Below are 27,871 nucleotides of genomic sequence, written 5' to 3' on the forward strand. Positions count from 1 at the left end.
TTCAAGAAAATGATCCTGACAGGAACATCTGAATCCCCCTAAATACTGATGAGGGGGGTGTTGTACTGGTAGATTTCAGTAATTCCATGTTTGCTTAGCAAAGATTACGTTTTTTCAACCTTGTCTTTTCATGTTGCTTCACCGCATCCCAGTGGGTTCGTACACAGGCTCTTCCCACGTTTTATTTCATGCACTTTGATGCTATTCTTCAGTTTCTCCTGGATAAAAATGTAAATTGAAGCAAAACTGGGTTCTGTTATGTAACTTCATTTCTTTACCTGCTCCATTACACTTCCCATTAGGAGAAAACACATAGTGATACGCTTCTACCGTCACAAAAAAAAAAGCCCATCATTTCAAAGTGAGTAGCTACTAAGGATCTTCAGAGACACCTATGATTAAAGACATTAATGAGAACTATTTTTTAGACATGAAAGTATGACGTTTAATTGCCATTTAGCATATGGCCGCCACTGAACCCAGCCAGATTATTTCAGTCTTTTTTTAACCCCTTAAGAATGTTGTGCAGTTTGGGTGCTGACTTGGGATGAGCGGACCGGTGGATGGGGTTCGATCAATCTTTTGTCTAAACTTTGGTTCGGGTACCCGAACTTGAGCCCAAACTCCATAGAAGTCAATGGGGACCCCAACTTTGGTGCTGTAAAATGGTTATAGTAAGAGCTAGGGGGCTGCCAAAGGAAGCAGCGTACCTCCACAGAGTCTCTCTCTTCTCCCGGAACTCCGAACACTAAAGCGGACTTCCGGGAGAAGTCCATGTTCGGAGCTCAGCACCAGACACTAGATGTCCGATACGAACCACGAACTTTACAGTTTGGGCTTGCTCATCTCTAGTGCCGACGCTACATTGTGTGTTTTATTTTTAGTTTTGAAGATAAGAATAATTTGTGGACACCTCCACCGCTGCTGTGTATGGAAGACGTCAATTCTCAGGGATTTATTCAAACATGTGTCTTTTATTCAACGCGTTTCAAAGTGTCTTCTTCAGGAAATGACCACATACAAAGATCCGGAGCAGCTAAACAATGATTTAAAAACGCTTTTTAAGTCATGAATCAGGTTAGTACAAACTGATAAACAACTCCCATTTTATGTCAGATGAGTCCCTATTTGCGCTACTTTGTCCTTAGTGTTTTATCTTCTTTCTAGTTTTTGCATCTTTGCGTTCTGACAGTCATAACTTCTTCAGGTTTTCCATCAGCGTAGCCGTATACGAGCTTGATTTTTTTTTTTCTGAAGAGTTTTATTTTTATTTCCACTGTTTCGGGGTATAAATAATTGTATTGATCATGATGTCACTCTTTTTCGGGAAAGGAAAAACCAACAAACAAAAAATAAAGCAATTTTGGGGGTTTTGTGCTCAGGGTTTCGTCATTACAGCAATCAACATGTTGTATTAATGATAGGTTAAAGGGGTTTTCTCGTAATTATAAATGGATAAACTGCAAAGTGTTTGTAAAAAAATAAGAAAATTCGCAATTTAAGTCTTACTAAAAATCTTCTCCTTTCTCAAAAAGAGAGGGATTTTTAATTTTAGTTTACTGCTCATTTCCTAGGTTACAGGCCACCTCTGGAGTCTATTAGAGTCTATTAGAGGTAGTCAGCCTTTTAGCCAAGGAGCGCAGCACTTAAGTTCTTTGCGTTTAGAGTTTGTGAGCGCTGCTCTGAAGCTGGTCAGATTGCAATCCATTCTTCTGTGCGTGGACACAACTTGTGAGGCATCAAGCGGCTGTAATCAGAGTCAAAACGAAAAATTTTCAACTCCAGCACGGCAATTTTTAAAAATGAAAAATCACAACAAAAATAACCACACGTGATGTTATTAGATTATTGGCCGTTGTGGTTTTCTTTACCACTGGTTTGTTACATTTTATCTTATCTATTTATTAAGACTCGAAACGCGTTAAAAATACATTTCTTGCATGCCTATACTACAAATTTCATTGAATGGGCAATAAAGGTTTTTTACTTTTAAATCTCATGCTGCCTTGGAAAACTTTTCGCTACAACAAACCACGTGCAGTTAAATGCACATGTTTTTTCCAAACTTTTCCATTTCTCAAACTTTTTTATTTTTCCATGGAAGAAGCTATTTGTGAGGTCATGCCATTGAATTTTTTTTCCCCAAGACCCAATTCTTTTTGAAGAGACAAGCAAGAAAATGTCCTAAATCCAGTTAGTCAATACACCGAGAAATGTGTTATTTTTCCCTAAATTATCCGATTTGTAGAAAAGGAAAAAGAGTGGATTTTCCTTGGCACCAAAGGAATGAAGAATAGACATCATGAGGTCAATTCTCAAAGGGGAGAAGACATCGAGATACACAGACGGTCATATACACACACATGTTTAGTCTATAGCTCTAGGGTATGGAGCCATACGTGTAGGGTAAGGAGCCATTTGCCGCTGTACAGGCTTTTTACACATGGTTCTACTACATGGATGAGGCCATAGAAAGACATGTAGATGTCCACCATCACCTTTCTGCAAATTTAGTTAAGGAATCTTAATTACTCACAAAAGAAAGTCAATATATTATCGTGACATGATAGCACAACTTTTGCCAGGCTGCAACTGACATCAGAGCCAAAGGGTGGCCACATAAGACAAACATAGTATAAATGTGTCACCCTGGCCTGGATGCCACAAGTGTAATTAAAGCTGTGTCTGAGAGCAAGGGAGAGGTTCTCTAGTCAGGGGAACATTAGCATGCAGTACCTCCTGTCTCAGGCCAGTAGGGGGAGCAGGCTGCCCCTATAAAAGCTGGTGCTGGGGGCAGGGTTAGGGAGAACTTGAAGGCCTGTCTCAGGACTGAGACGTGTCCCAGAGCTGAGCAGGGACAGACAGTTTTGTATTGCACCTAAGAGGAAGTGTGGCAGGAGGAGAGCCACAAGCCAGAGACAAGAGGCGAAGAGAGCCTGTCTTGGCAGAGAAAGGACTTAATTTACCAGACTTTGGTGTCTGAGGCTGGAAGGATTCCACATTCTCCAGCAGATAACCAGTTCGCAGGGGACTGTATATTCCTTGGCCTAAGAAGCCTGGAGGCCCTGCCACCACAGAAGGGACCAGTAAAGCCGTACAAGGCTGGGAGCAGAAAGGAACCCACGTCGCAGGCCATACAGGCGAGAATACACGGAGAGCTCGGAAACGTGGGCTGTTACCCTATAACGAGGAGATAGCCAGAAGGAGCGCAGAAAGCACGGTAGGCCTACACCCTCACCCTGACCAGGGCCAATTTCCCCGTTGCTCTCAGACATCCAGGTCCCCTCCTAGCTGGGACTGTTTATGGGTCAGTTTACCTGTTTCAGTAAAGACCCTGGACTGCAACCTATTGTCTGTGTGCTCCTTCGCGCCTCCAGCACTACCGGTACTGGGACTCTCACTACCATCACTCCCAACATCCATTATACTGCCCAGGGGCCGCACTCTTCCCGTGGGGAGTCATACTACCATAGCTGCACACCTCATCAGCCCCAGCGGTCTGCATGCAGCGGCGGTTCCTAATAACCGCAATCCACGGGTGGCGTAGTCGGACATTATCAGCAGAACGTAGCAGACTACCATTGGCCTGACCACCCTGAGCCACGGAACCGGGTCACCACTACTACCCCCATCGTCTCGCTATTGCCCGGATCCGAGTGCCCCACGGCCCAGGGGGCGAGTCATAAACATCTCCCGACAAAGTATCACAAAATCACATTTTGTATTTTTCAAAGCTGGTAATCTCTTGACATTCATCTGGTAATATGTTGAGTCAAGAGAAAAGGAGAAAAGGAGACGTCTGTATAAGTTGTCAGGTCTTCCAACTTCGTGTTATATTGTATATGGTACGCTAATGTAATGCAGAAGGTCCGGGTGTTTGTTTTTTTTCTCACACGTATTTCTCTTTTAATAAAAGTATGATGACTTTTAATTAGTTTTATTCCTTTTTTCTACTTATATCAGTCTATGTGCAGATGAGTTATTGTGAGTCTCTTGTGTCCTGTTCCATTTCTGACGGTTTGATGATGTAAAGGCACAAGCTAAAAGACCTGGACACAAATCGTGCTCAGAATAAATGAAGAACAAGATGGAATAGTAAAGAATAATGTGTTCTATAACCAAGGAGCATGAGCAAATAATTTAGGTACCGCAATATCTGCCAGATGCAGCACTTTACTGGTCATGTCGGTCTTTGTTTGCTTTTCGAAGAGCGCAATGATCCCAACCAAGTGACCCAAAATGTGTTGCAGCTTAAAACCATCAGAATTGAGCCTCATGCACATGACCTTATGGAAAACGTGACTAAATTACATTCTTTATAGATGTGCAAGCCTGAAGTTCTGTATGATATACATGTGCCAAGAGGCAGCTCAGTGCACCGCATCAGCTTGATAATGGGTTCTGCATCATAGTCCAAAGTGTGGCCACGAATTCACGTCTCGGTGACCATGTGGATGTAAGAATAAAGAATTTCAGCTTTGTATATATGAATTGAGTAATGTTTTCCCTTGAAAGAAATTGAATATTACTACCTTGCGGTTGGAAAAGGTCTTTTTGAGGATGTGCAGCCCAGTGTATCTAAATGAGAAACCCATGTGTCCTCCCCTAACTTTTCTTTAGAGTTAAAGGGATCGTCCACTACTAGGACAACCCTTTTTTATCTAAATGTTTGGCCCCGATAAAATAAAAAAGCTTATACTCACCTCCCTTGCCGGCGCTGTTCCAGCAGCGTCGGCACTCGCGGTCCCGGGGCTGTCGTGAGGTTGTTGTGACACCCGACCCCGGCGCCCAATCAGCGCTGGCGTCACTGTCCCCGCCTTCTGTCGAATTGAACATGAAGAGGAAGTCTGGGCTGCCGCAGATCCCCGACTCCGCCATTTTCTAAGATCCCTACATTTTTTTATTTCATTGTCGATGGCCCTGTGCACAGGTTTGTTTTTTTTGCATGACATTTTTATTCATACCATTTTGAGGTCGCTATTTCAGTCGCTTTTTATTCCATGTTTTAGGGAGGTGTGGTGACAAAAAATCACGCACTTCTTGCATACCACATTTTTTCTCTTAATGGCGTTTACCATACAGATGCAAATACATAATTTAATACTTTTGAACTTTTGCTGATGCAACAATATCAAATCTGCTTATTTTATTTATTTTTAAAAGACGAAAAGGGTGTGATTCTAACCTTTATACATTTTTTTTTTACTTTTTTTATATTTTTAAAAACTTTTTATTACTTTTTACTTAATTTTTTTTACCTATCTTTTGATCGCTTCTTTATATACAGTACAGACCAAAAGTTTGGACACACCTTCTCATTTAAAGATTTTTCTGTATTTTCATGACTTTGAAAATTGTACATTCTCACTGACGGCATCAAAACTATGAATTAACACATGTGGAATTATATACTTAACAAAAAAGTGCGAAACAACTGAAAATATGTCTTATATTCTAGGTTCTTCAAAGTAGCCACCTTTTGCTTTGATGACTGCTTTGCACACTCTTGGCATTCTCTTGATGAGCTTCAAGAGGTAGTCACCAGAAATGGTTTTCACTTCACAGGTGTGCTCTGTCAGGTTTAATAAGTGGGATTTCTTGCCTTATAAATGGGGTTGGGACCATCAGTTGTGTTGTGCAGAAGTCAGGTGGATACACAGCTGATAGTCCTACTGAATAGACTGTTAGAATTTGTATTATGGCAAGAAAAAAGCAGCTAAGTAAAGAAAATGAGTGGACATCATTACTTTAAGAAATGAAGGTCAGTCAGTACGAAAAATTGGGCAAACTTTGAAAGTGTCCCCAAGTGCAGTTGCAAAAACCATCAAGCGCTACAAAGAAACTGTCTCACATGAGGACCGCCCCAGGAAAGGAAGACCAAGAGTCACCTCTGCTTCTGAGGATAAGTTTATCCAAGTCACCAGCCTCAGAAATCGCAGGTTAACAGCAGCTCAGATTAGAGACCAGGTCAATGCCACACAGAGTTCTAGCAGCAGACACATCTCTACAACAACTGTTAAGAGGAGACTTTGTGCAGCAGGCCTTCATGGTAAAATAGCTGCTAGGAAACCACTGCTAAGGACAGGCAACAAGCAGAAGAGACTTGTTTGGGCTAAAGAACACAAGGAATGTACATTAGACCAGACGAAATCTGTGCTTTGGTCTGATGAGTCCAAATTTGAGATCTTTGGTTCCAACCACCGTGTCTTTGTGCGACGCAGAAAACGTGAACGGATGGACTCTACATGCCTGGTTCCCACCGAGAAGCATGGAGGAGGAGGTGTGATGGTGTGGGGGTGCTTTGCTGGTGACACTGTTGGGGATTTATTCAAAATTGAAGGCATACTAAACCAGCATGGCTACCGCAGCATTTTGCAGAGGCATGCTATTCCATCCGGTTTGCGTTTAGTTGGACCATCATTTATTTTTCAACAGGACAATGACCCCAAACACACCTCCAGGCTGTGTAAGGGCTATTTGACCAAGAAGGAGAGTGAAGGGGTGCTACGCCAGATGACCTTCCCTTCACAGTCACCAGACCTGAAACCAATCGAGATTGTTTGGGGTGAGCTGGATCGCAGAGTGAAGGCAAAAGGGCCAACAAGTGCTAAGCATCTCTGGGAACTCCTTCAAGATTGTTGGAAGACCATTTCCGGTGACTATCTCTTGAAGCTCATCAAGAGAATGCCAAGAGTGTGCAAAGCAGTCATCAAAGTCAAAGCTGGCTACTTTGAAGAACCTAGAATATAAGACATATTTTCAGTTGTTTCACACTTTTTTGTTAAGTATATAATTCCACATGTGTTAAATCATAGTTTTGATGCCTTCAGTGTGAATGTACAATTTTCATAGTCATGAAAATACAGAAAAATCTTTAAATGAGAAGGTGTGTCCAAACTTTTGGTCTGTACTGTATTGCATTACTACATTATTGCAGTATATAATCAAAATGATGTTTTCATATGAAGCTCATCCACCGGCTGGGCTTCATATGACTGTTAACTGCTGATCGAGTACATAGAAGCTAATCGGTGGTCGTTTTAGTCTGTTTAGACAGACTGACCGCAATTCTATGCGCACAGAACGATTGTTAAAACAATCGCTTTGTGTGCATAGAATAACATTGTTCTCGGCAGCACAAATCCTGATTATACAGCATGATGTGCTGTCGAGAATGATTATTTTTAAGTAAGCTTAAAAATAATTTCACCCCACCTACTAACATTTTACTTTTTCGTTGGGTGAACAGAAGCCTGTTTACACTCGGGATCGCTTGTTCCCAATAATTAGCCAGTGTAAATGCAACCTAAGGATGAGCCATCAAGATCAAAGTCACGGAAACCCCCTTTAATAAAATAAAAAATGCTTCCATTGAATCATTAGTAATGTTTTACTACTACTCATTAAATACAGAACTAAACTAAAACTTCATTAAAAAGGTTGTCTAAGATTATAGTGGTTAGAAAGTGGTCTGATCCTTTTTACTGAAACAGCGCCACTCTTACCTATGTGGCCGTATCTGGTATTGTAGCTCAGGCGATTAACTTGAATGGAGCTAAGCTACAGAACCAGGGAAGAAAATTTCATAGAAACACATTTTTCAGTTCTCCTAAACCCTACAGTTAATTAGAAAACCATTGTTGTTTGGTGCTCCTCATGGATTTCATTGTGAGGTTGATAAATTGAGAGACATTATTCGTCAGCACATAGTGGCAGTGTATCACCGCTAACTATTCTGTTAACTCACAGAGAAGTGGAAATGTAGGACAAGGGCTCTGCTGATAACGACCATCCAGAGATTAGATGTAGTGAAGGTTCCTTTACATTCAGGCCACGCGTTTCACAATTCAGGGTTGAAACGTTCAGCCTAAATATCTTACCATCTTCTGCTCTTTGGACTTCATAAGAGGAACCTACTCCCAGATACCTGTAATATGCAGAGCACAGCAGTACTGTCAAATCATCATGGACTGCTGCGCTCTGCTCATTGGAACAATCATTAAGCTGAACTGAAATACAGTTAAAAAAATGAAAAAAGAGGATATACACTGCTCAAAAAATAAAGGGAACACTTAAACAACAGAATATAACGCCAAGTAAATCAAACTTCTGTGAAATCAAACTGTCCACTTAGGAAGCAACACTGATTGACAATCAATTTCACATGCTGTTGTGCAAATGGAATAGACAATAGATGGAAATTATTGGCAATTATCAAGACACCCTCAATAAAGGAGTGGTTCTGCAGGTGGGGACCACAGACCACATCTCAGTACCAATGCTTTCTGGCTGATGTTTTGGTAACTTTTGAATGCTGGTTGTGCTTTCACACTTGTGGCAGCATGAGACGGACTCTACAACCCACAGAAGTTGCTCAGGTAGTGCAGCTCATCCAGGATGGAACATCAATGCGAGCTGTGGCAAGAAGGTTTGCTGTATCTGTCAGGGTAGTGTCCAGAGGCTGGAGGCGCTACCAGGAGACAGGCCAGTACACCAGGAGATGTGGAGAGGGCCGTAGGAGGGCAACAACCCAGCAGCAGGACCGCTACCTCCGCCTTTGTGCAAGGAGGAACAGGATGAGCACTGCCAGAGCCCTGCAAAATGACCTCCAGCAGGCCACAAATGTGCATGTGTCTGCACAAACAGTTAGAAACCGACTCCATGAGGGTGGCATGAGGGCCCGACGTCCACAGATGGGGGTTGTGCTCACAGCCCAACACCGTGCAGGACGCTTGGCATTTGCCACAGAACACAAGGATTGGCAAAGTCGCCACTGGCGCCCTGTGCTCTTCACAGATGAAAGCAGGTTCACACTGAGCACATGTGACAGACGTGACAGAGTCTGGAGACACCGTGGAGAGCGATCTGCTGCCTGCAAAATCCTTCAGCATGACCGGTTTGGCAGTGGGTCAGTAATGGTGTGGGGTGGCATTTCTTTGGAGAGCCGCACAGCCCTCCATGTGCTCGCCAGAGGTAGCCTGACTGCCATTAGGTACCGAGATGAGATCCTCAGACCCCTTGTGAGACCATATGCTGGTGCGGTTGGCCCTGGGTTCCTCTTAATGCAGGACAATGCCAGACCTCATGTGGCTGAAGTGTGTCAGCAGTTCCTGCAAGATGAAGGCATTGAAGCTATGGACTGGCCCGCCCGTTCCCCAGACCAGAATCCGATTGAGCACATCTGAGACATCATGTCTCACTCCATCCACCAACGTCACGTTGCACCACAGACTGTCCAGGAGATGGCGGATGCTTTAATCCAGGTCTGGGAGAATATGCCACAGGAGACCATCCGCAACCTCATCAGGAGCATGCCCAGGCGTTGTAGGGAGGTCATACAGGCACGTGGAGGCCACACACAATACTGAGCCTCATTTTGACTTGTTTTAAGGACATTACATCAAAGTTGGATCAGCCTGTAGTGTGTTTTTCCACTTTAATTTTGGGGGTAACTCCAAATCCAGGCCTCCATTGGTTAATAAATGTGATTTCAATTGATGATTTTTGTGTGATTTTGTTGTCAGCACATTCAACTTTGTACAGAGCAAAGCATTTGTGGCACCCCAGGGGTCCGGTTGCCACAGTGGCATTGCCTCCCTCACAAGAGGTGATGCCTTGCCTGGAAGCAAGCAGGGGTCCCCTAGTCAGGTATACTAACATGCAACACATTCCTGGCTCCAGACTAGCAAGGGGAGCTCCTCCCCTTAGCAACTGGATCTGGAGGCGGGGTAGTTAGTGTGAGGAGAGGAGACAGGAGTTGAAGTCAGGACGTGGAAGAGGAAAGACCTAGGGAATGGAGCTGCACGGCAGTTCACCCCTGAGGATAGGAGCACAGAAGGACCGGACACCGGAGTCCGACGTTGTGGGGCACCGAAGGCCCAGCAGCAGAAACCGGAGGGCAGGAGACTGCAGGTCTCCTGGCCTCACCAGACGCCCGGAGGCTCAGCAGCACCGCAGGGCCCAGCACCGCCATGTGGGAACGACGCATCAGCAAGGCCCGAGCTGCCTGCCATACGGGTGAGCACAAAGACGTTGTACTCAGGGACGAGGGCCACAGCACAGCTACAAGCAGCAAGGCCAAAGAGATTAGTGCAAAGGGAAGGCCTACAACTCCACCTGGCGAGGTGGATTCCTTACTTGCTTCCAGGCGGCCCGGACTTCCACTTCTATCCAGCACCCGTGTCCCGGTTTGCCTAATCACCGCAAGTAAACATAAGAGGAAACCGCCATTGAGTTGTGGACTGATTATTAACTGCGCCATCACCCCTGCACTACAACGCCCAGCATCACCTATAACATGTACAACATTTCTGCACTGCCCTGGAGCTAAGCTCTGCCTGTGGAGAGCCAAACCAACTCTGCTGCATTAAATACCAGCTTCAGAGGACATGTGCTGTAGCGGCGGCTACCTATAGCCGCATACTACAGGTGGCGTCACGAATTGCATACATAAAAACGATAAAATCCCCCTTTTTACTGACCGCCCTGGGCCACGGACCGGGTCACCTGGGCCACCGCGCTACCGCTGGCCGCTCACAGGCATCACGTGACCCCGCCACTGATGACACGTCAAGTGAGGTGTGACATCAGTGACGCGGTCCCTGCACTGGATGCTGGGTTGTGGGTGGGGCTACCCCACGCATCACACCCAGCATCCACTGCTCGCTTTCCCAATGAATGAAGAGAGGGAAAGCGCGTGGTGGATGCCGGGTGTGACGCATGGGGTAACCCCACCCACAGCCCAGCATCCACAGTGGAAAGCAGAAGTAAGTCATCCCCCGGTTGCAGCCGGAACGTGACGTGACATCAGCTATACTCATCCCCCTAAGAAGAAGCAAGCTGCGAAATGTGCGCGTCGGAGTCTTTTCATCAGCCAGGTCATACAATGATTTATTATTAATGATTAACTTTGTTTTTCTTTCCACCATTTTCAGATCACTGTTATTGTTTTTTGCCTTATTCCATGGCCCTATGGAGGTGCTAGCATTTTGTGATTTCATTGATTGCACTTTATATATATATGGCAGCTTATTTGCACACTGGTTCATATGCACTGTGTATAAAGTATATTTTGCACTTGCAGTATCTGTGGCCTTGAGAAGGTGTTTGCATTACTTGCACTATCAATTGCACCTTATAATTGTAGCTTGTTTGCACAGTTGCCCATATGCATTTTATGTGATTTTTTTCTGCACTTGCAGTATTTGTGGCCTCAAGGTGGTGCTTATTTTCTTTGCACTATTAATTGCACTTTATTTAAATGGTAGCTGATTTGCACTATAGCTAATGGCACTCTATGTGATTTGATTTTGATACATTTCTCAATTCTTATAATAATAATAATCTTTGTAATAATCTTTATTTTTTATATAGCGCTAACATATTCCGCAGCGCTTTACATACATTATTGTCGCTGTCCCCATCGGGGCTCACAATCTAGATTCCCTATCAGTATGTCTTTGGAGTGTGGGAGGAAACCGGAGAACCCGGAGGAAACCCACGCAAACACAGGGAGAACATACAAACTCCTTGCAGATGTTGTCTTTGGTGGGATATATATAATTCGATATATTAAAACAACATAATTATGGTTCAGTGATTTTTGTGATTTTGAGCACTTGCTCTATATGGTGGATATATCATGTTATAACTGGCTTGTGTAGTTCTGTTCTGTTCTAGTTTCCTTCCCACTTTTTATGCATTTTATGTTGTATTTTAAGTAAATGTCAATAAAAACTCCATGTTTTATTATACTGGCGCTATTCTTCCAAGTTGTTTATAGGTTTATAATGCTTTATATGGAAGTGCTCTTGAAATTTTTGGGCTAAAAAATTTTTGGGGATTATTTATTCTATATTTATGAACTGAAGTATTAGGTGTTATATTGCACACGTCCATGTCCTGATATACATATTTATATATTGATGCCAAAAACAGATATAGCAGCAGCTTAGGTGACTTGTGCCCACTGCTCTAGTCATTATTAATTGAACACAAAAATCAAGTCGGGGGAGATTTAATGCATTTACAGAATAGTTTTGGAACAGATTTCTGGGCTGGGGAACACTGCGCACTTTAATTTCCTCATCAACAGATTGATTTTACATCAAACGGCAGCTGCTGTCCAGAAAAATCTACTGATTTTAATGATCACTTAGATTGTTTTTAATGTGCCGGTAAGAGCTTTTTATAATCGAGGCCTGAATTTTTATCCAACATCAGAGCAAGGAGACTTATTACCCACAATATGAAGCTACCTAGGAGTCAAAATATGTTCTTGTTGGAAAGGTTTTAATTTACTTAAAGAAAAATCAAACACAAGTTGTATTACGCGGTGGATATAATACTTAAAGGCTACTTACACCTTTGCATCAAAATGTTTTAATTGTTGATTTACATCCTAAATGCAAAGTTAACCAACTTTCTAAATAATCATCAAAAATGTCCTACTATTTTGCTGCTGCAGAGTGGCTGTAATTCATTTATCTAGCTCAGTCTTTTGCTAAAAAAAAAGATACAAATCCAGAAGAACTTCTGATCTATTCTGATTGCCCTCTGCTCTCCTCCTCTCTTCTCTCAGTGTTAGAGATAACATAAGGGAAAAGTAAGGGTTGTGCACAGGTCTTCACAATGTGGAGAAAGCATGTATAGTCTCAGGGAAGGTGGGTAAAGTAGGCTACAGAATAGGAGGAAAGTGCATGAAGAGTAAATCAGTACAGGACAGAAACTGTGCTGATATATGAATTAATGAAGACAGCAGAGCCCAGGATAAACACATCTAGCCTATATTACTGGAAGAGACACTTCCACAAGAAAAAAATCTGAAACTTGGGTCAGGCTGCAAACTGCATATTATGGGGTCTAAAAATGGATGAAGGAATAAAGATTGCAGACTAAATCTGCAATTTTATTAACGAACATGTAAAAATATTTTTTTTCCATTTCAAAGGTGCCTACTCTAGCCTTTACAAGTCAATTACTGTAATATTATTTTACTTAAAGATATGCACATTTTACAGCCAATCTTTTGATTGTTAAACTGAATCTAAAATAAAATGTAATACTGCAAATACTAAATATGTATAATGTACTTACGTTCCAAAAATTGTGTATAAAGTCTCATTCTACAGACATGCGCTAATCAACTCCATCTCTTCCTTTTTCTATAGCCTGCATAAGTGGTGTTGTGTGTGTGCATGTGTGTGTGCATATACCAGTTTAATCTGTCCAGTATCTGTCTTATTGAATGAGAGACTATTCTTCATAAGCATTCTGCCAGCACTATAGGAGCAAGAACTCCCTTTCCTTCACTTCCCAGTATGCATTGCGCCTGCCATGGCTTGCCTGCTCTTAACCAACAGCCCACCTTATTTATACCTGTATGCAGTTTGACAGACAATAGAGCAGGAAAAGAGAGACCCCCTTTCTTTAAAGAGGCAACCTCGCCGCCTCACCCCTCCCATACAAACACACAGCCGATCCCAGCGCCTCTGCTGCTAGAGACATATTATAATTGACAACAAGCAGCGGACAGCAAGTTAGACAGAAGGGCGATCAGTGTTGGCCAGTGCTTTGGAACAATTTTTGGGGGGTAAATGAGTGAGCGAAGGAGACAGCGGGAGGAATTGGAGTTCACCAGGTAGGATGACTATACATGAGAAATGTACAGTCACTATTCAGTGCCAGGGCGGAGGGTCAATATAAGGAGACTTCATTTTTTAAATAAAGTGATTTGCATATTGTCTATTTATTACATTATCAAGTGTTCTGCAAGTAGAGTGATCATGTAAAGGAAAAATGTTATCAGAATTTGAGGGAAAAATCTGTGTTTTGTGTTAAATGTGGGTGTTTTTGAAAATGTTTGTTAATTTCTTTTTCTTTCAGATCACAATCTGCATTACAAAAATTATAAACCTTGTAATTTTTACACAGGTCACTTGGGATTTTCTTCAGTCATGTGTCCTGTTCTTTCGGGATATGCACATGTACATTAGCAGCAATAGACTGATTCAGACCCTATCTTTAGTATTGAAGCATCTAATGAGCATGTGTGGTCACTGTCAAGTACCGAGGGGAGTTGGAAGTGAGCTGAAACATCACCTGCTGCAAATGTTTGACCCCGCATTATCTACTTTATAGAAGTCATTGTATTCCTGCCTGTTATGATAATGAGAATGGTGATTACTCTGTAAGTATGTGTCCAAAAAAAAAGCCCCAGAAACCAGTTACAGGCTTTCATTTTTCTTTAAATACAGATTGTGATATGAGATTAATGCAATTTTTAATACATTTAATAGAAAAACCTGACAATGTGTGACTTTCTGTTCACTTTAAGCTTTGCAAAAAGTTATAATGTGAACTGGCAATTAAGCTTAAGGTTGTTTTTTTTTATATAAATTAAACAAAAAATAAGGTAATATTTTAATAGAAATAGCTTAAAGAAAACATTCATAAGCAAAAAAAAACTCTTACTAAACATCTGAAACTGAGGATGCGCTTGGTTTCATCTTTGATAAGAGTCATGCACACTCGTCCAGCATCATCTTTCGGTAACTCATTCCGGCTCATTGAGTCGTAAGACGCTGCTAAATGAAAAGTCTGACATACAGATCACAGCTCTACAGCTACAGTAGTAAGATCACCATGCCGTGACCATTACTGATCCTATATCAATCCAAACTCATTCCTCGTGCACTAGAGGATCCATTCTCTCCTCAATTTATTGTCAGCAAAACTGAGGACAGATACCAGAAGAAGGAACCCAGGACCAAGGTTTCTCTTCAAGGGGTTTCTTTTCCAACCTTTTGTAGCTTGTAGTCCTGCGTCCCCATTACTGCAGACCAGCTTCGTTCTGGAACAGACTGTGGTTCCCAACACAGCCAGGTGGCCAAGGAAAAATTAGAGGGGATCTTGGCTCTAAACCAGTTCTAGATACCCTTCTGTCTCTCCAATCTCTAGCTGACCTCTTGTAGCTTGAAGTCCTACATCTCCTTTATTGCAGAACATCTTCATTCTGGAACACATTGTGGTTCCATACACAGCCAGGTGCAAGGTGGCCAAGGAAATATTAGGGGGTGACTTTGCTCTAAACCAGCTCTAGATACACTTCTGTCTCCACAATCTCTATCCAACCTCTTGTAGCTTGTAGTCCTACGTCCCCTTTCCTGCAGAACATCTTCATTCTTGAACAGATTGTGCTTTCCAACACAGCCGAGTGACCAAGGCAAAATTAGAGGGGGGCTTGGCTCTATACCAGCTTTACATATCCTTCCGTATCTCCAATCTCCATCCGACCTCTTGTGGTCCTACGTTCCCTTTATTGCAGAACATCTTGATTCTAGAACAGATTGCGGTTCCAAACACAGCTGGGTGGCCAAGGAAAAATTAGAGGGGGACTTGGCGCTAAACCAGTTCTAGATAACCTTCTATCTGTAAAATCTCTATCCGACCTCTTGTAGCTTGAAGTCTTAGGTCTTCTTTACTGCACAACAGCTTGGTTCTGGAACAGATTGTGGTTCACAACACAGCCGGGTGGCCAAGGAAATATTAGAAGGATACTTGGCTCTAAACCAGCTCTGGATATCCTTCTGTCTCTCCAATCTCATGTTTGGTGGAAGTCCCAGGAGTCAGACTCCACAGAATCATAAAGTCATGTCATGCCATCCTTTTATGAGATGGGAAAATCCAAGTTAAAGAGGACCTGTCATCAGGTCAAAAATGGCCAGTTTGTGGTCTGATTTCGTTCCTGCTACTCCTCTGAGTATTCAAAATTATTTGTTTGTTTATTTATCTGTCGTACGGTCCTAGAGATGGTTTTTATTAAGTGCTACATTCTATGGTTTTTAGTGTTGAGCAAGTATGTTCTGTCCGAGTATGCTCGGGCCGAGCTCCGAGTATTTACAGCTGCTCGGTGATAAGGTTAAATCGCTCCCGTGTGCATGATTTGCAACTGTTTGGCAGCTTTATTACATGTGAGGAATGTGTAAGAAATAGACATTCCTTACATGTACTAAAACTGTCAAACAGTCGCAAATCATGCACACGGGAGTGATTCAACCATATCACCGAGCAGCTGTAAATACTCGGAGCTCGGCCCGAGCATACTCGGTGAAAGGGTTAATAGAACATACTCGCTCAACACTATTTTTTACCAAAGAGAGGTGGCTCACAAGATTCTTTGGGGGTGTGACTTTAGACTGCTTTGCGTTTTTACCCTGAGAGCACTGCCCCCTTGGTAAAGACCATAAGAAGTAGCACTTAATAGAAAGGCCTGCAGTATATCTGTGGAATAGTATGGATTTTTTTTAAATTAATATTTAGGGGACAGCAGTAATAAAAAATATATTTGACTTAGTGATAGGTCTGTAATAATTTTTTCCCAACATTGAAGTCTGTTTTTGCGTTTACAAAATCCAACGATATGGGACATTTTATTTAGTGTTCATTTATGATCCTGTGGGGCGTCTTTAGGTTATTCTGCATAATTACCCGATCAACCACCTCCCCGCTTAGTAAAGACAATAAAAATCAGCCCTAAGGATAACGTCCCTTATCTCTGGAACCGTATAATGGATTTAAATAAAAATAAAAAATTCTATGGAGCAGCGGAAATAAAATAAAAGCCTGAGTATAGTTTCGGCATCTGAAAGTCACACCCTGAACGTATATAAAGAGGTTTCTTCACAACGTTTAAAAATAAGACAGCCGTATCAGTGATTCTTGTGTTTAGCGAGGTTAAGTATATACAATTAGTCATCGCTAGAAGACTCAGCAAATTTGATTGTAACTATTCTTATAACACTTGTTTTACATTTAACTTCTTATGTGCCACTATTCAGATTTTCATTGTACATTAATCACAAAAGAAATCATTTTTTGCCTATTTTTTACTTTTGTGTTTATTTAATTGTCCTTCAGACATTACAAAGTTTTAATTTTTTTAGAACATACTTTTATACTTCACTTTCTTATTGTGCTTCATTCTCTCCCAAAGGCTATGCTGTAATGCTGCCTCAGCGCCAAGTATATGCTCCTTTAAGAGCTCCTTTAAACTGCTGCTTGGTAAACATCTATACACTATGTTCAAACAATCAGAGTATGTTAATTCCCCTGTATTAGTACCAAGTTTGAAAGAAGAAAGGCTTAGACAGGAAAAGTCCTGTACTCTAATTGTTTGAATATAGAGTAAAGGTGTTTGCTGATCAGCAGTTGTAAGCAGCTTCTAAAGGAGCATGAACTTGGCATTTAATAAAAGCACTACAGCATAGTTTTTGGGGGAGAAAGAAGTAAAATAATGTAATGAAGTAATTACAAAAATATATAACTTTTCAATGCTTGGAGGATACTTACATAAAAAGGTTTAGCTTCTAAAAGAAATGACCGTGTAGTTAGTATGTGCATACATAGAGATAATGGGGGCCAATAGCAAAGATTCTAATGGGTCTCATTGGTATTGCTGTTAAGACCACCACAACCAAACTGGCGTCGAAACTTTCAAATCAATCACATCAAGAGAATTTTATTCCAGCAGCACAGCCCATCTCAACGAGTTTGGTCCAACTTGGCCAATGTGGGACATAGCCATTGGTGGTGAAGGCCAGGCCAGGTAGCAACTACAACCCCTGGCAAAAATTATGGAATCACCGGGCTCGGAGGATGTTCATTCAGTTGTTTAATGTTGTTGAAAAAAATCAGATCACAGACATGGCACAAAACTAAAGTCATTTCAAATGGCAACTTTAGGGCTTTAAGAAACACTAAAAGAAATCAAGATTAAAAATGTGGTACTCAGTAAGGGTAATTTTTTTCAGACCAAGCAAAGGGAAAAAATTATGGAATCACTCAATTCTGAGGAAAAAATTATGGAATCATGAAAAACAAACACACAAAAGAACACTCTACATCACTAGTATTTTGTTGCACCACCTCTGGCTTTAATAACAGCTTGCAGTCTCTAACTTTAGTTTTGTGCCATGTCTGTGATCTGCTTTTTTTCAACAACATTAAACAAATGAATGAACATCCTCCGAGCCCGGTGATTCCATAATTTTTTACCAGAGGTCGTAGATGCCACTATTAATATGGAGGCCTCAACCATTTTCTTTTCTCTTGTGGCCTCCACCAAACTTAAACCAAGCCTGTGCATATAGTATAACTAAAGACCTTAAACAAAAGAATGATGGTGACTATACGGTATATCACTGGAGTCTAGATATATGGAGCATGAACACCTGACCTAAATGGAAATTGACTCCTAAACAAGTGAAACTAGAAGATATCTTGGTGGATGGTGAATGTCAAAGGGTTATAATCCATTTGAACTGAAGTTTGTATAATATTTCAGGCAGTAAAGCAATGTAAAGTGATGTCTTAATTAAAAAAATCAACTCTGAAGATCGTGATGAAAACAAGTCATCTCGCTCCTGGCTTATCAAGGCAATGTCAATCCGACCTTGAGGCCTTCCAAATATAGAAGTAGCCCGCTTGTGTACGGTTTGTTTCCATCAAGTGACTGCATCTCTGTAGAAAAGGAATATATGATACACTGTATACAGGAATGAACGGCAAACGCAAAAAGCAGAGGTAAATAGTCAAGGTAGATAAACGGGCTTATCTGTATATACTTGACTGGTTTACTGAATGGAAAAGGTCTCCGATGTTCTTAATTCCTAAAGAGTAAATATTTTATCGTTCAAATTACCAAACTCGTCACTTTTTCCGCCTGTTTTATACAATTCAGTAAAATTCTTGTCGTGTAATCACAGGTGTCATTTGTTCTGCATGAACCTCAAATTTTCAAGGGGTAATTCTACATTGTAACTAAACGGTAAAGTCCTACAAAACTGGTGACCTCTCTTTAGCATAAACCATCAATATCAGATATTTGTTGGTTCAGTTTTCAACACTCTCTGATTGAAGGAGCAGTTATGGGACCTTGGCCTCCTGGCACTAATCCATACTGTGGCTGTACTAAACACTATGGTATACATTGAGAGGGACAAGACACGAGCCATGGCACCTCAGCCCCTTCAATCAGCTGATCATCTTGTTGTGTTGCTGGTCATCTGATGACTCGTCACAAATCATAATAATAGTGGTCAAATTATGTTTCCATGCATCTTGCAATTTTTAAAAAGCTGAAATATGACCATGTACAAGACACTTTCTTGAAACTTGGTTAGTGAAACCCTTTAAGAACATTTCTAACTTTCTTCTGATCTGTGTTTTTCTATACCTCCAGGTTGTCCTTTACAAAAGCCACCACCACCATGATGTCATTGTAGACAAAGAGCCAATTATCAACTTTCTCCATTTCTGAAAGCTGCAAAATTTTGGTTGTCCAATTAGATCTATTCCCCTCTATCAGGGCGAGGTCAGACAGCCGTATGAATCGGACCGAGATCGGACTGTAATGCAGTCTGGCCACGGCTCTCCTGACCTGAGCGTGACAGCTGCATAGAAATATATGAAACTGTCACGCTCGGGTTGGGAGAACCTCCGGCAACTCTGTGCATTGCGGTCTGATATCTGTCCGAATTATACGGCCGTCTGACTTTGCCCATAGACAGGATTAGGGCCTAATGACATCACATTTGGGCCACACGTTCGCACCTTCTGGAGTTCCTTCTGAACCAACAAAAAATATCTAAAAAGCGTAGATTACCACCATATTGTGTCTTCCTAAAAAAAAAAGCAAAAAAGGCCACATGGAGTGCAAAGTGACTTTGTCAGCTTCATTAGCATGAGTGAATTTGTCGGGGATCTGTTGGGGTAATATCCCATTTTTTCTGATATTATTTCTGACAAAACCCCGATGGAGTCAAAATGGCCTAATTGTAAACAGGTCCTACATACATATTGTCTATCTCTGACCGGCAGTAATGACATCCTAACCACCAGTCACAGTACCCTGCAGCCTATCAGTGGTCTTGTCTTAGTGGTCAGGTTAGTGGTGGCCACAATGTAATCACTTTTGGTCCTGCAGGGGTGGAGGAAGGTGATTCCATTGGTAAATATTGTTTATTTTATTCTTTACCGAGCATGGCTTCCCTCTTTCCATGAGGTTTTCATAGGCAAATTTAGTAATATATACACTGTTAGGATTCTGCTCTGTGTCACTTGGCGTCAAGTGACTGCTCATATGCATACTTACCAATTTTTCTGTTGGGTTAATAGAAATGTCCCACCCACCAACCCATCATAGGAAGGCCCAGACATGCCCATTAACCCTTCTGAGCCAGCCCAAAGCACTCACTTTTGAGCGGTACTTACGTAAACCCCACCCCCTTTCAGTCCAATTTGCCAGGATTGTGTCTGCGAAAATTTGAGAAACTCCAAGCAAGTTCCGGACACATAGCACGTGCATGTGATTTTCATATTTGCAGTTATATGCAGACCGCTTCTTCTGTTAATATTCCTAATGTTACGCTCCCTGCCTAATATTAAACTTGGCTTGGAAAAGAAGAGCGGAAATCCCTGTGTGGCCCATCACCTCGTATTTTAGGGCCCTTGAAGAATAGAGTCACAATGATCCCTTCTGTCCACCCACAACTGAGCTTAACCAGTGTAGGGCTTGAATTGCTCTGCTTTGCTACATTGCAGTATAATGGGGTAGGTAGCAAGTGACTTTACTGCCACTTGATAATTATGATCATTTTGAAAAACTGGTGACACAATGTATCAATGGCAATATATGGGTTATATAGGTAAGAAAGTATGATATAGTGTATATGACATAAATAATAAAGTATAAATATATATTTGGTGAGAAGTATTTAAGAAACAGTGAGCTCAACTCTCTCTAGCACACAGGATGAAGAACGGGTCTGGTAGGAACCTGGCTATATGCCGCACTAATTAAAATACGCTACAGATAGATGGGTGCTGGGCCAAAATTAAGGAGATCACAGCTTCATTAAAACTGTATTAAGAATCTTATTTTATTCCAGACATGACTATATATTTACAAGGTAACACTAAGCATGTACAGTATTTTTAATTGATTATACAGTATGGTCATGACTTGGTGCAATGAAGTAAGAGAAGCAGGAAAAGCCCTGGGAATTTGCAACCTAGGGGGCTTATTACGACCCTAAATTAATCTTTGATATCAAAAAAACATGGTTTATGCTTTTTAGGCTTGTATAGGCCACTTCTATGGAACTTTTGCACTAAGCTTTATTTACAATGTTTTTCAATAGAAAAGTGCAATATTGATAACGGGTGATAAATCCCCATGTCATCGATTGATAATATCCAGAAACCAGGTAGTCAATGCACCTAGACTTTTATTTTTATTACTGTCAATTCTACATCAGCCACAATCACAACAACAGTTCACATACAGCCAAGAATACTGCCCCATTGTGAACGTGGATCTTCTCAGTCTGTCTTGCAGGATTGAGAGTTCAATAGTCAAAGGTGTTGTGCAGAGACAACTCGGGATATACAAGCTACATGCAGAGGCGTAACTTGAAGCCCCAATGCAAAATCTCCAATGGGGTCTCCAATTATTGCAAGTCTTTAACAGTAATTGTCTATTCATATTGGCCAAAGGGCTTTTTGGGCTCCAGGGCCTGGGTGTCATTGCAAACACTGCACCTATTGTAGTTACGCCCGTGGGTACACGGTATCAAGACTATCAATGGGTTTCCATTTTCTATAATAGTCAACATTAAAATTCAAAAAGTCCTGCCTTGGAACTTTAAAACACATAACCCTTTAAAGGGGATATCGGGGACTTTTAAAAAAAATGTGCCTAAGCACTAGCAAGCAAGTACTGTAGCTGCTAACAGAGGCAACTACCTGCCTGTTGCACCCGTCTCCTGCTGGAGATTCAGCTGCTCCCTGTCTATAGAGCAGCAGTTTTTCTTCCAGTTGACAGGGCGGGACTACTGGTGTCATGGTGATTGACAGCTGGCTTCCCGCTTCCCGCAATTAGGCAGCAGGGAGCCGGCTGTCAATCATCATGACACCAGTAGTCCCGCCCTGTCAACAGGAAAAGAAACTGCTGCTCTGTTAACGTGACATCATAGGAAGTCAGTGACCGCTCTGTGCCAGTGGAGAGCGGCGCCGGGCACAACAGGCAGGTATCAACCATCTGCTTGTTAGTGCTTAGGCACTTTTTTTTACAGTCCCAGATATCCCCTTTAAATATAAATTAGGATAAACCTCACCCTATGTTGGCCTTTTGAATGATTACCATTTGGAAGGATTTTTATGGTGGTTGTCTTGAAAACATAGTAGGGTGCCAATCCATTTTAGATCCAAAAAGCAGATTGTGCCATAGATCCAGTGCACAATAACCAGGGGTTGTCTGTCTCACAAGGTAATGAGACATGGAAGTTATCAAACCATACTTTTCTATATCCAATTGTCCGAAATAGGCATGAAATCATCTTATTACAGAACTCACAGACTCACTGGGCAGGGGAGGAAGAAAAAGACTATACAGCTATTACGGCATGGTATCGCAACTGATTATTTTTGTCAGATAAAACATTTCCCTGCCTATTTTTAAAAAAATGTTTTACCTCAAAGAAAGAATCAGCAAGAATCAGCGGTGATCCCGTGCTCTAAAATCTGTATGCTCTCCCCCCTGCCCAGGAGCTGTGGTATGATCAGACCATGTTCCTGCACGGTCAGACACAGCCATTACACAGTACACAGCAGGGGCACATTTATAAAGATTATCTCAGCACAGGAACATTTTATTTAAACACATCCAATTGTGGAAGTTATTATTATTCCAAGATCTATTGATTAAAATGAACTTTTTGGTCCTGGGACAACCCCTTTAAGAATACAAAAGCAGGGTGACAATCCCTTTAAGAGCAGCATTTTGGTTGTTTACTAGCTATGGAAGAGGAGAAAACCTATTAATTCACACTACTCGGGGAAATACATCCTAATGATCTCATAGACACAAACAAGCAGAAAAAAAACTCCAATACAACCGCTAATGTACAAAACCTAATTTTCTTCCATAAGATGATATTTAATGGTGCAGAAATGGCTCACCAAGTGAACAGCACAAAAAATAACTACAGAGGAAACCTTTCCTGGCAATGTTCTTTTTCCAATGAACTCCACTTCTGAATACTTGACAATAATTATAGACGTCTATGAGTCAGGATCCAGGTCTTTTCTGAGGCTGTTACATTGGAATAATCAGCAGTGCCGGCGCTGATTAATTGACTGATTTAAGCAGCAGGGGCTTTTTGTCCTTGCCGAAAGTACATGATAATTTCCTACATTTTACACCCACAAATGGTACCTGTCTCACAAACTATACGGGTTCAAAGCCATTCCAAGCTGACCATCGTCTTACCTACAAAATAACAATTACCCTTCTATACATTTATGTGCATAGCCAAGTAATTTTACAGCTATGTATAAAGGAATAAAATGTGCACCACATATATAGTCCGGGTATGGAGACTGGCACCATTGGGCTATGAATTATATATAGAGGCGCCATATATGAGGACGGTGGTAGTAGCCATATATGAATGCATGGAGTATACAAGATCAATGAAGGCATAGGCTATGCATAATATAAGGGCACAATGGCTATGCACCAAGTATGGAGGCATGGTGTACAGACCATACACGAAGATACTGGATGCAAGCTGGGGCATGCACCATATATGAAAACATGGGCAATGCATAAGGAGAAACTGGCTTGTGTACGTCAAATGGGCATGCACCGCATATAAAGAGAGTGGTAGTAGTCATATATAAATGCATAGCGTATAATACACCATCTATGAAAGCATGGGCAGTATATAAGGACACACCGACTATGCAACATAAAATGATAGTATACTGTATACATCCATATAAGAACACAATCATATTCACTATATATATAAAGGCATTGTGTAAGTAGACTGGGCATGCACCATATGTGAAGAGAGTGAATGCAGCCATACTCGACTCCATGGGGCATCGCATGCACCATGTATGAAGGCATAGGATATATACATTGTATAAGGAGACAATGGCTATGCACCATACATGGAGATATGGTATATAGACCACATATGAAGACAATGATATTCATCATATATGAAAGCATTGTGTGTGTAAGCTGGGACATACACCTTATGTAGAGGCATGGGCTATATACATGATATAAGGGGACGCTGGCTGTGCACCAAATATGGAGGCATGGGCTATATGCAGAATATATGGAGACACTGGCTATGTATGAAATATGGAGGCATGGGCTATATACATGATATAAGGGGACACTGGCTGTGCACCAAATATGGAGGCATGGGCTATATGCAGAATATATGGAGACACTGGCTATGTATGAAATATGGAAGCATGGGCTATATGCAGAATATATGGAGACACTGGCTATGTATGAAATATGGAGGCATGGGCTAAATTGCAGAATATACAGAGACACTGGCTATGTATGAAATATGGAGGCAAGGGCTAAATTGCAGAATATATAGAGACACTGGCTATGTATGAAATATGGAGGCAAGGGCTATATGCAGAATATATGGAGACACTGGCTATGTATGAATTATGGAGGCATGGGCTAAATTGCAGAATATATAGAGACACTGGCTATGTATGAAATATGGAGGCAAGGGCTATATGCAGAATATATGGAGACACTTGATTTGCAACAATTATGGAGGGACATGGTATATACATAACATAAAGAGACATCGGCTATGCTCTAAATATGGAAGTATGATACATAGACCACATATGAAGACAATGATTATCAGATATGAAGACATTGTGGATGCAGACTGGGGATTGCACCTTATAAGAAGACATGGGCAATGCATGGTTGGCTACATCATATATGAAGGAATGGGGTTCGAACTACATATTAAGAATTGATGTATACACCATATGTGAAGAGTAGGGTATACAGTGTATGTGGATGCAAAATGAATCTTATTCAGATCGAATATGTGTAAAAATGCAGTATGCACCATATATAACAGCAGGGCCATGCATTACATATGGAGACACTGGTTGAGCACCACATGGAACCATGACATCGACTGTAGGTGAAACCTATGGATCTCACCACCTATGAATGAATGACATATACACCAGATATGATGTATACCTACTATAAAGATACACAGGGTATGCACCATATAGGGCTAGATTATAAACAAGATATGAAGATTGGGGTATGCACCATTTCTAAAGATATACATTATATACGAAGAATATAATATTCTAATTCTCCATATAAGAATCATGGATTGTGCCGCAGATATTAAAAAAGGACTCATACACCAGATATCACGACATGGGATAATCATTGTATATGGATGCTTAGCGTATGCAAAATGGGACATAAGACAAACCAGATATGAGGATTGGAGCATACAGCATAGAAGAAGGAATGGGGCACACACCAAATGTGAGGACATACAGCATACATGAGAGCCTGGGAAAGGATTCAATGTAATGCACCAAATATATAGACTATGCTGTGCCCAATGTAGCTATAGGACAGGCTTCTTATACACTCACACAATCAATACATTGTGCACACATATACACAATATACAAGAACACAATGTATCCATCCTGCAATCATATCCAGCTCATAAACACACAAGTATATGTATACATGTATACAGGTGCCCTGCAGGCTGGAGACAGCTGCTGTGTGAGGCCGGCACTGATCACCCCCTTTTCTATATGACAATGATATATACATGTATATATGTGTGTACATAGATTATATATATCCATGAATAGAAGGGGGTCTGATCACAGAGCTATGTCCTTGCAGCCCCCATTATAGTCCATCAGCCGGGGGCACACATCCAGAGCAGCATCCTATGCCGGGGCATTGTGGAGCACATACAGGCACAGACCTGGGTTCTTACCGTAGGCAGCAATGGCTCCATCTGTGCCCCCTGGTCCTTGATCTCCATGGCTGGATGTGGCTGTCTCCCTGCTCCAGCAATCAGCCGGCTCTGCAGTGTCTCTCGGCGGAGCTGCTGCTTAGTATTCGGGTCAGGTAGCTGTGTATGTAGCAGAGGAAATTACACACTCCACGTCCTGACAGTCACATGGCTCCTCACACTGAGTGTGGAGGCTGAGCACAGAGGTGCCCACTCACTGCTGCCCACAGGCTGGACCTGCCCCTGCTGCCATCACTGCACACAGCCTCACCTGCCAGGGGGCACTGCTCTGCCAGGAAGGGGCTTATCAGATAGACAGGTATGCCAGAGACACAGAGCAGAAGAAGGGATCTATGAGATAGATAGATAGATAGATAGATAGATAGATAGATAGATAGATAGATAGATAGATAGATAGATAGATAATAGATAGATAGATAGAGGGATAGATAGATAGATAGATAGATAGATAGATAGATATAGATAAGAGATAGATAGATAGATAGATAGATAGATAGATAGATAGATAGATATAGATAAGAGATAGATAGATAGATAGATAGATAGATAGATAGAGATAATAGATAGATAGATAGATAGATAGATAGATAGATAGATAGATAGATAGATAGAGGCTAGATAGATAGATAGATAGATAGAGATAGATAATAGATAGATAGATAGATAGATAATAGATAGATAGATAGAGGGATAGATAGATAGATAGATAGATAGATAGACAGAGGGATAGATAGATAGATAGAGATAGATAAGAGATAGATAGATAGATAGATAGATAGATAGATAGATAGATAGATAGATAATAGATAGATAGATAGAGGGATAGATAGATAGATAGAGATAGATAAGAGATAGATAGATAGATATAGATAATAGATAGATAGATAGATAGATAGATAGATAGAGGCTAGATAGATAGATAGATAGATAGAGATAGATAATAGATAGATAGATAGATAGATAGATAGATAGATAGATAGATAGATAGATAGATAATAGATAGATAGATAGAGGGATAGATAGATAGATAGACAGAGGGATAGATAGATAGATAGATAGAGATAGATAAGAGATAGATAGATAGATAGATAGATAGATAGAGATAGATAAGAGATAGATAGATAGATAGATAGAGATAGATAATAGATAGATAGATAGATAGATAGATAGATAGAGGGATAGATAGATAGATAGATAGATAGATAGATAGAGATAGATAATAGATAGATAGATAGATAGATAGATAGATAGATAGATAGATAGATAATAGATAGATAGATAGAGGGATAGATAGATAGATAGATAGATAGATAGATAGATGGATAGAGGGATAGATAGATAGATAGATAGATAGATAGATAGATAGATAGATAGAGGGATAGATAGATAGATAGATAGATAGAGATAGATAATAGATAGATAGATGATAGATAGATAGATAGATAGATAGAGGGATAGATAGATAGATAGATAGATAGAGGGATAGATAGATAGATAGATAGAGATAGATAATAGATAGATAGATAGATAGATAGATAGATGATAAATAGATAGATAGATAGAGATAGATAATAGATAGATAGATGATAGATAGATAGAGGGATAGATAGATAGATAGATAGATAGATAGAGGGATAGATAGATAGATAGATATAGATAGATAGATAGATAGAGGGATAGATAGATAGATAGATAGAGGGATAGATAGATAGATAGATAGATAGAGATAGATAAGAGATAGATAGATAGATAGATAGATATAGATAATAGATAGATAGATAGATAGATAGAGGGAAAGATAGATAGATAGAGATAGATAATAGATAGATAGATAATAGATAGATAGATAGAGGGATAGATAGATAGATAGATAGATAGATAGATAGATAGACAGAGGGATAGATAGATAGATAGATAGAGATAGATAGATAATAGATAGATAGATGATA

General features: G+C 40.9%; 1 protein-coding gene across 3 annotated transcripts in view; it reads right to left on the minus strand.

The window, feature by feature from the left end:
* Positions 1-26,207, minus strand: part of SLC4A10 (solute carrier family 4 member 10) — a 369,946-nt gene extending 343,739 nt beyond the window's left edge. For 2 of the 3 annotated variants that reach the window (XM_073647057.1, XM_073647056.1), the window contains exon 1: positions 25,872-26,207. In XM_073647057.1, the coding sequence (XP_073503158.1) occupies positions 25,872-25,931 (60 nt within the window). In that variant the 5' untranslated portion in view covers positions 25,932-26,207. The remainder of the gene's footprint in view (positions 1-25,871) is intronic. The other variant, XM_073647058.1, reaches the window with a different exon arrangement.
* Between the last annotated feature and the right edge of the window lie 1,664 nt (positions 26,208-27,871).

Source organism: Phyllobates terribilis, unplaced genomic scaffold, assembly GCF_046119375.1.
Source record: "Phyllobates terribilis strain yellow unplaced genomic scaffold, ASM4611937v1 Scaffold_9__5_contigs__length_417890890, whole genome shotgun sequence".
Taxonomy (NCBI): Eukaryota; Metazoa; Chordata; class Amphibia; order Anura; family Dendrobatidae; genus Phyllobates; species Phyllobates terribilis.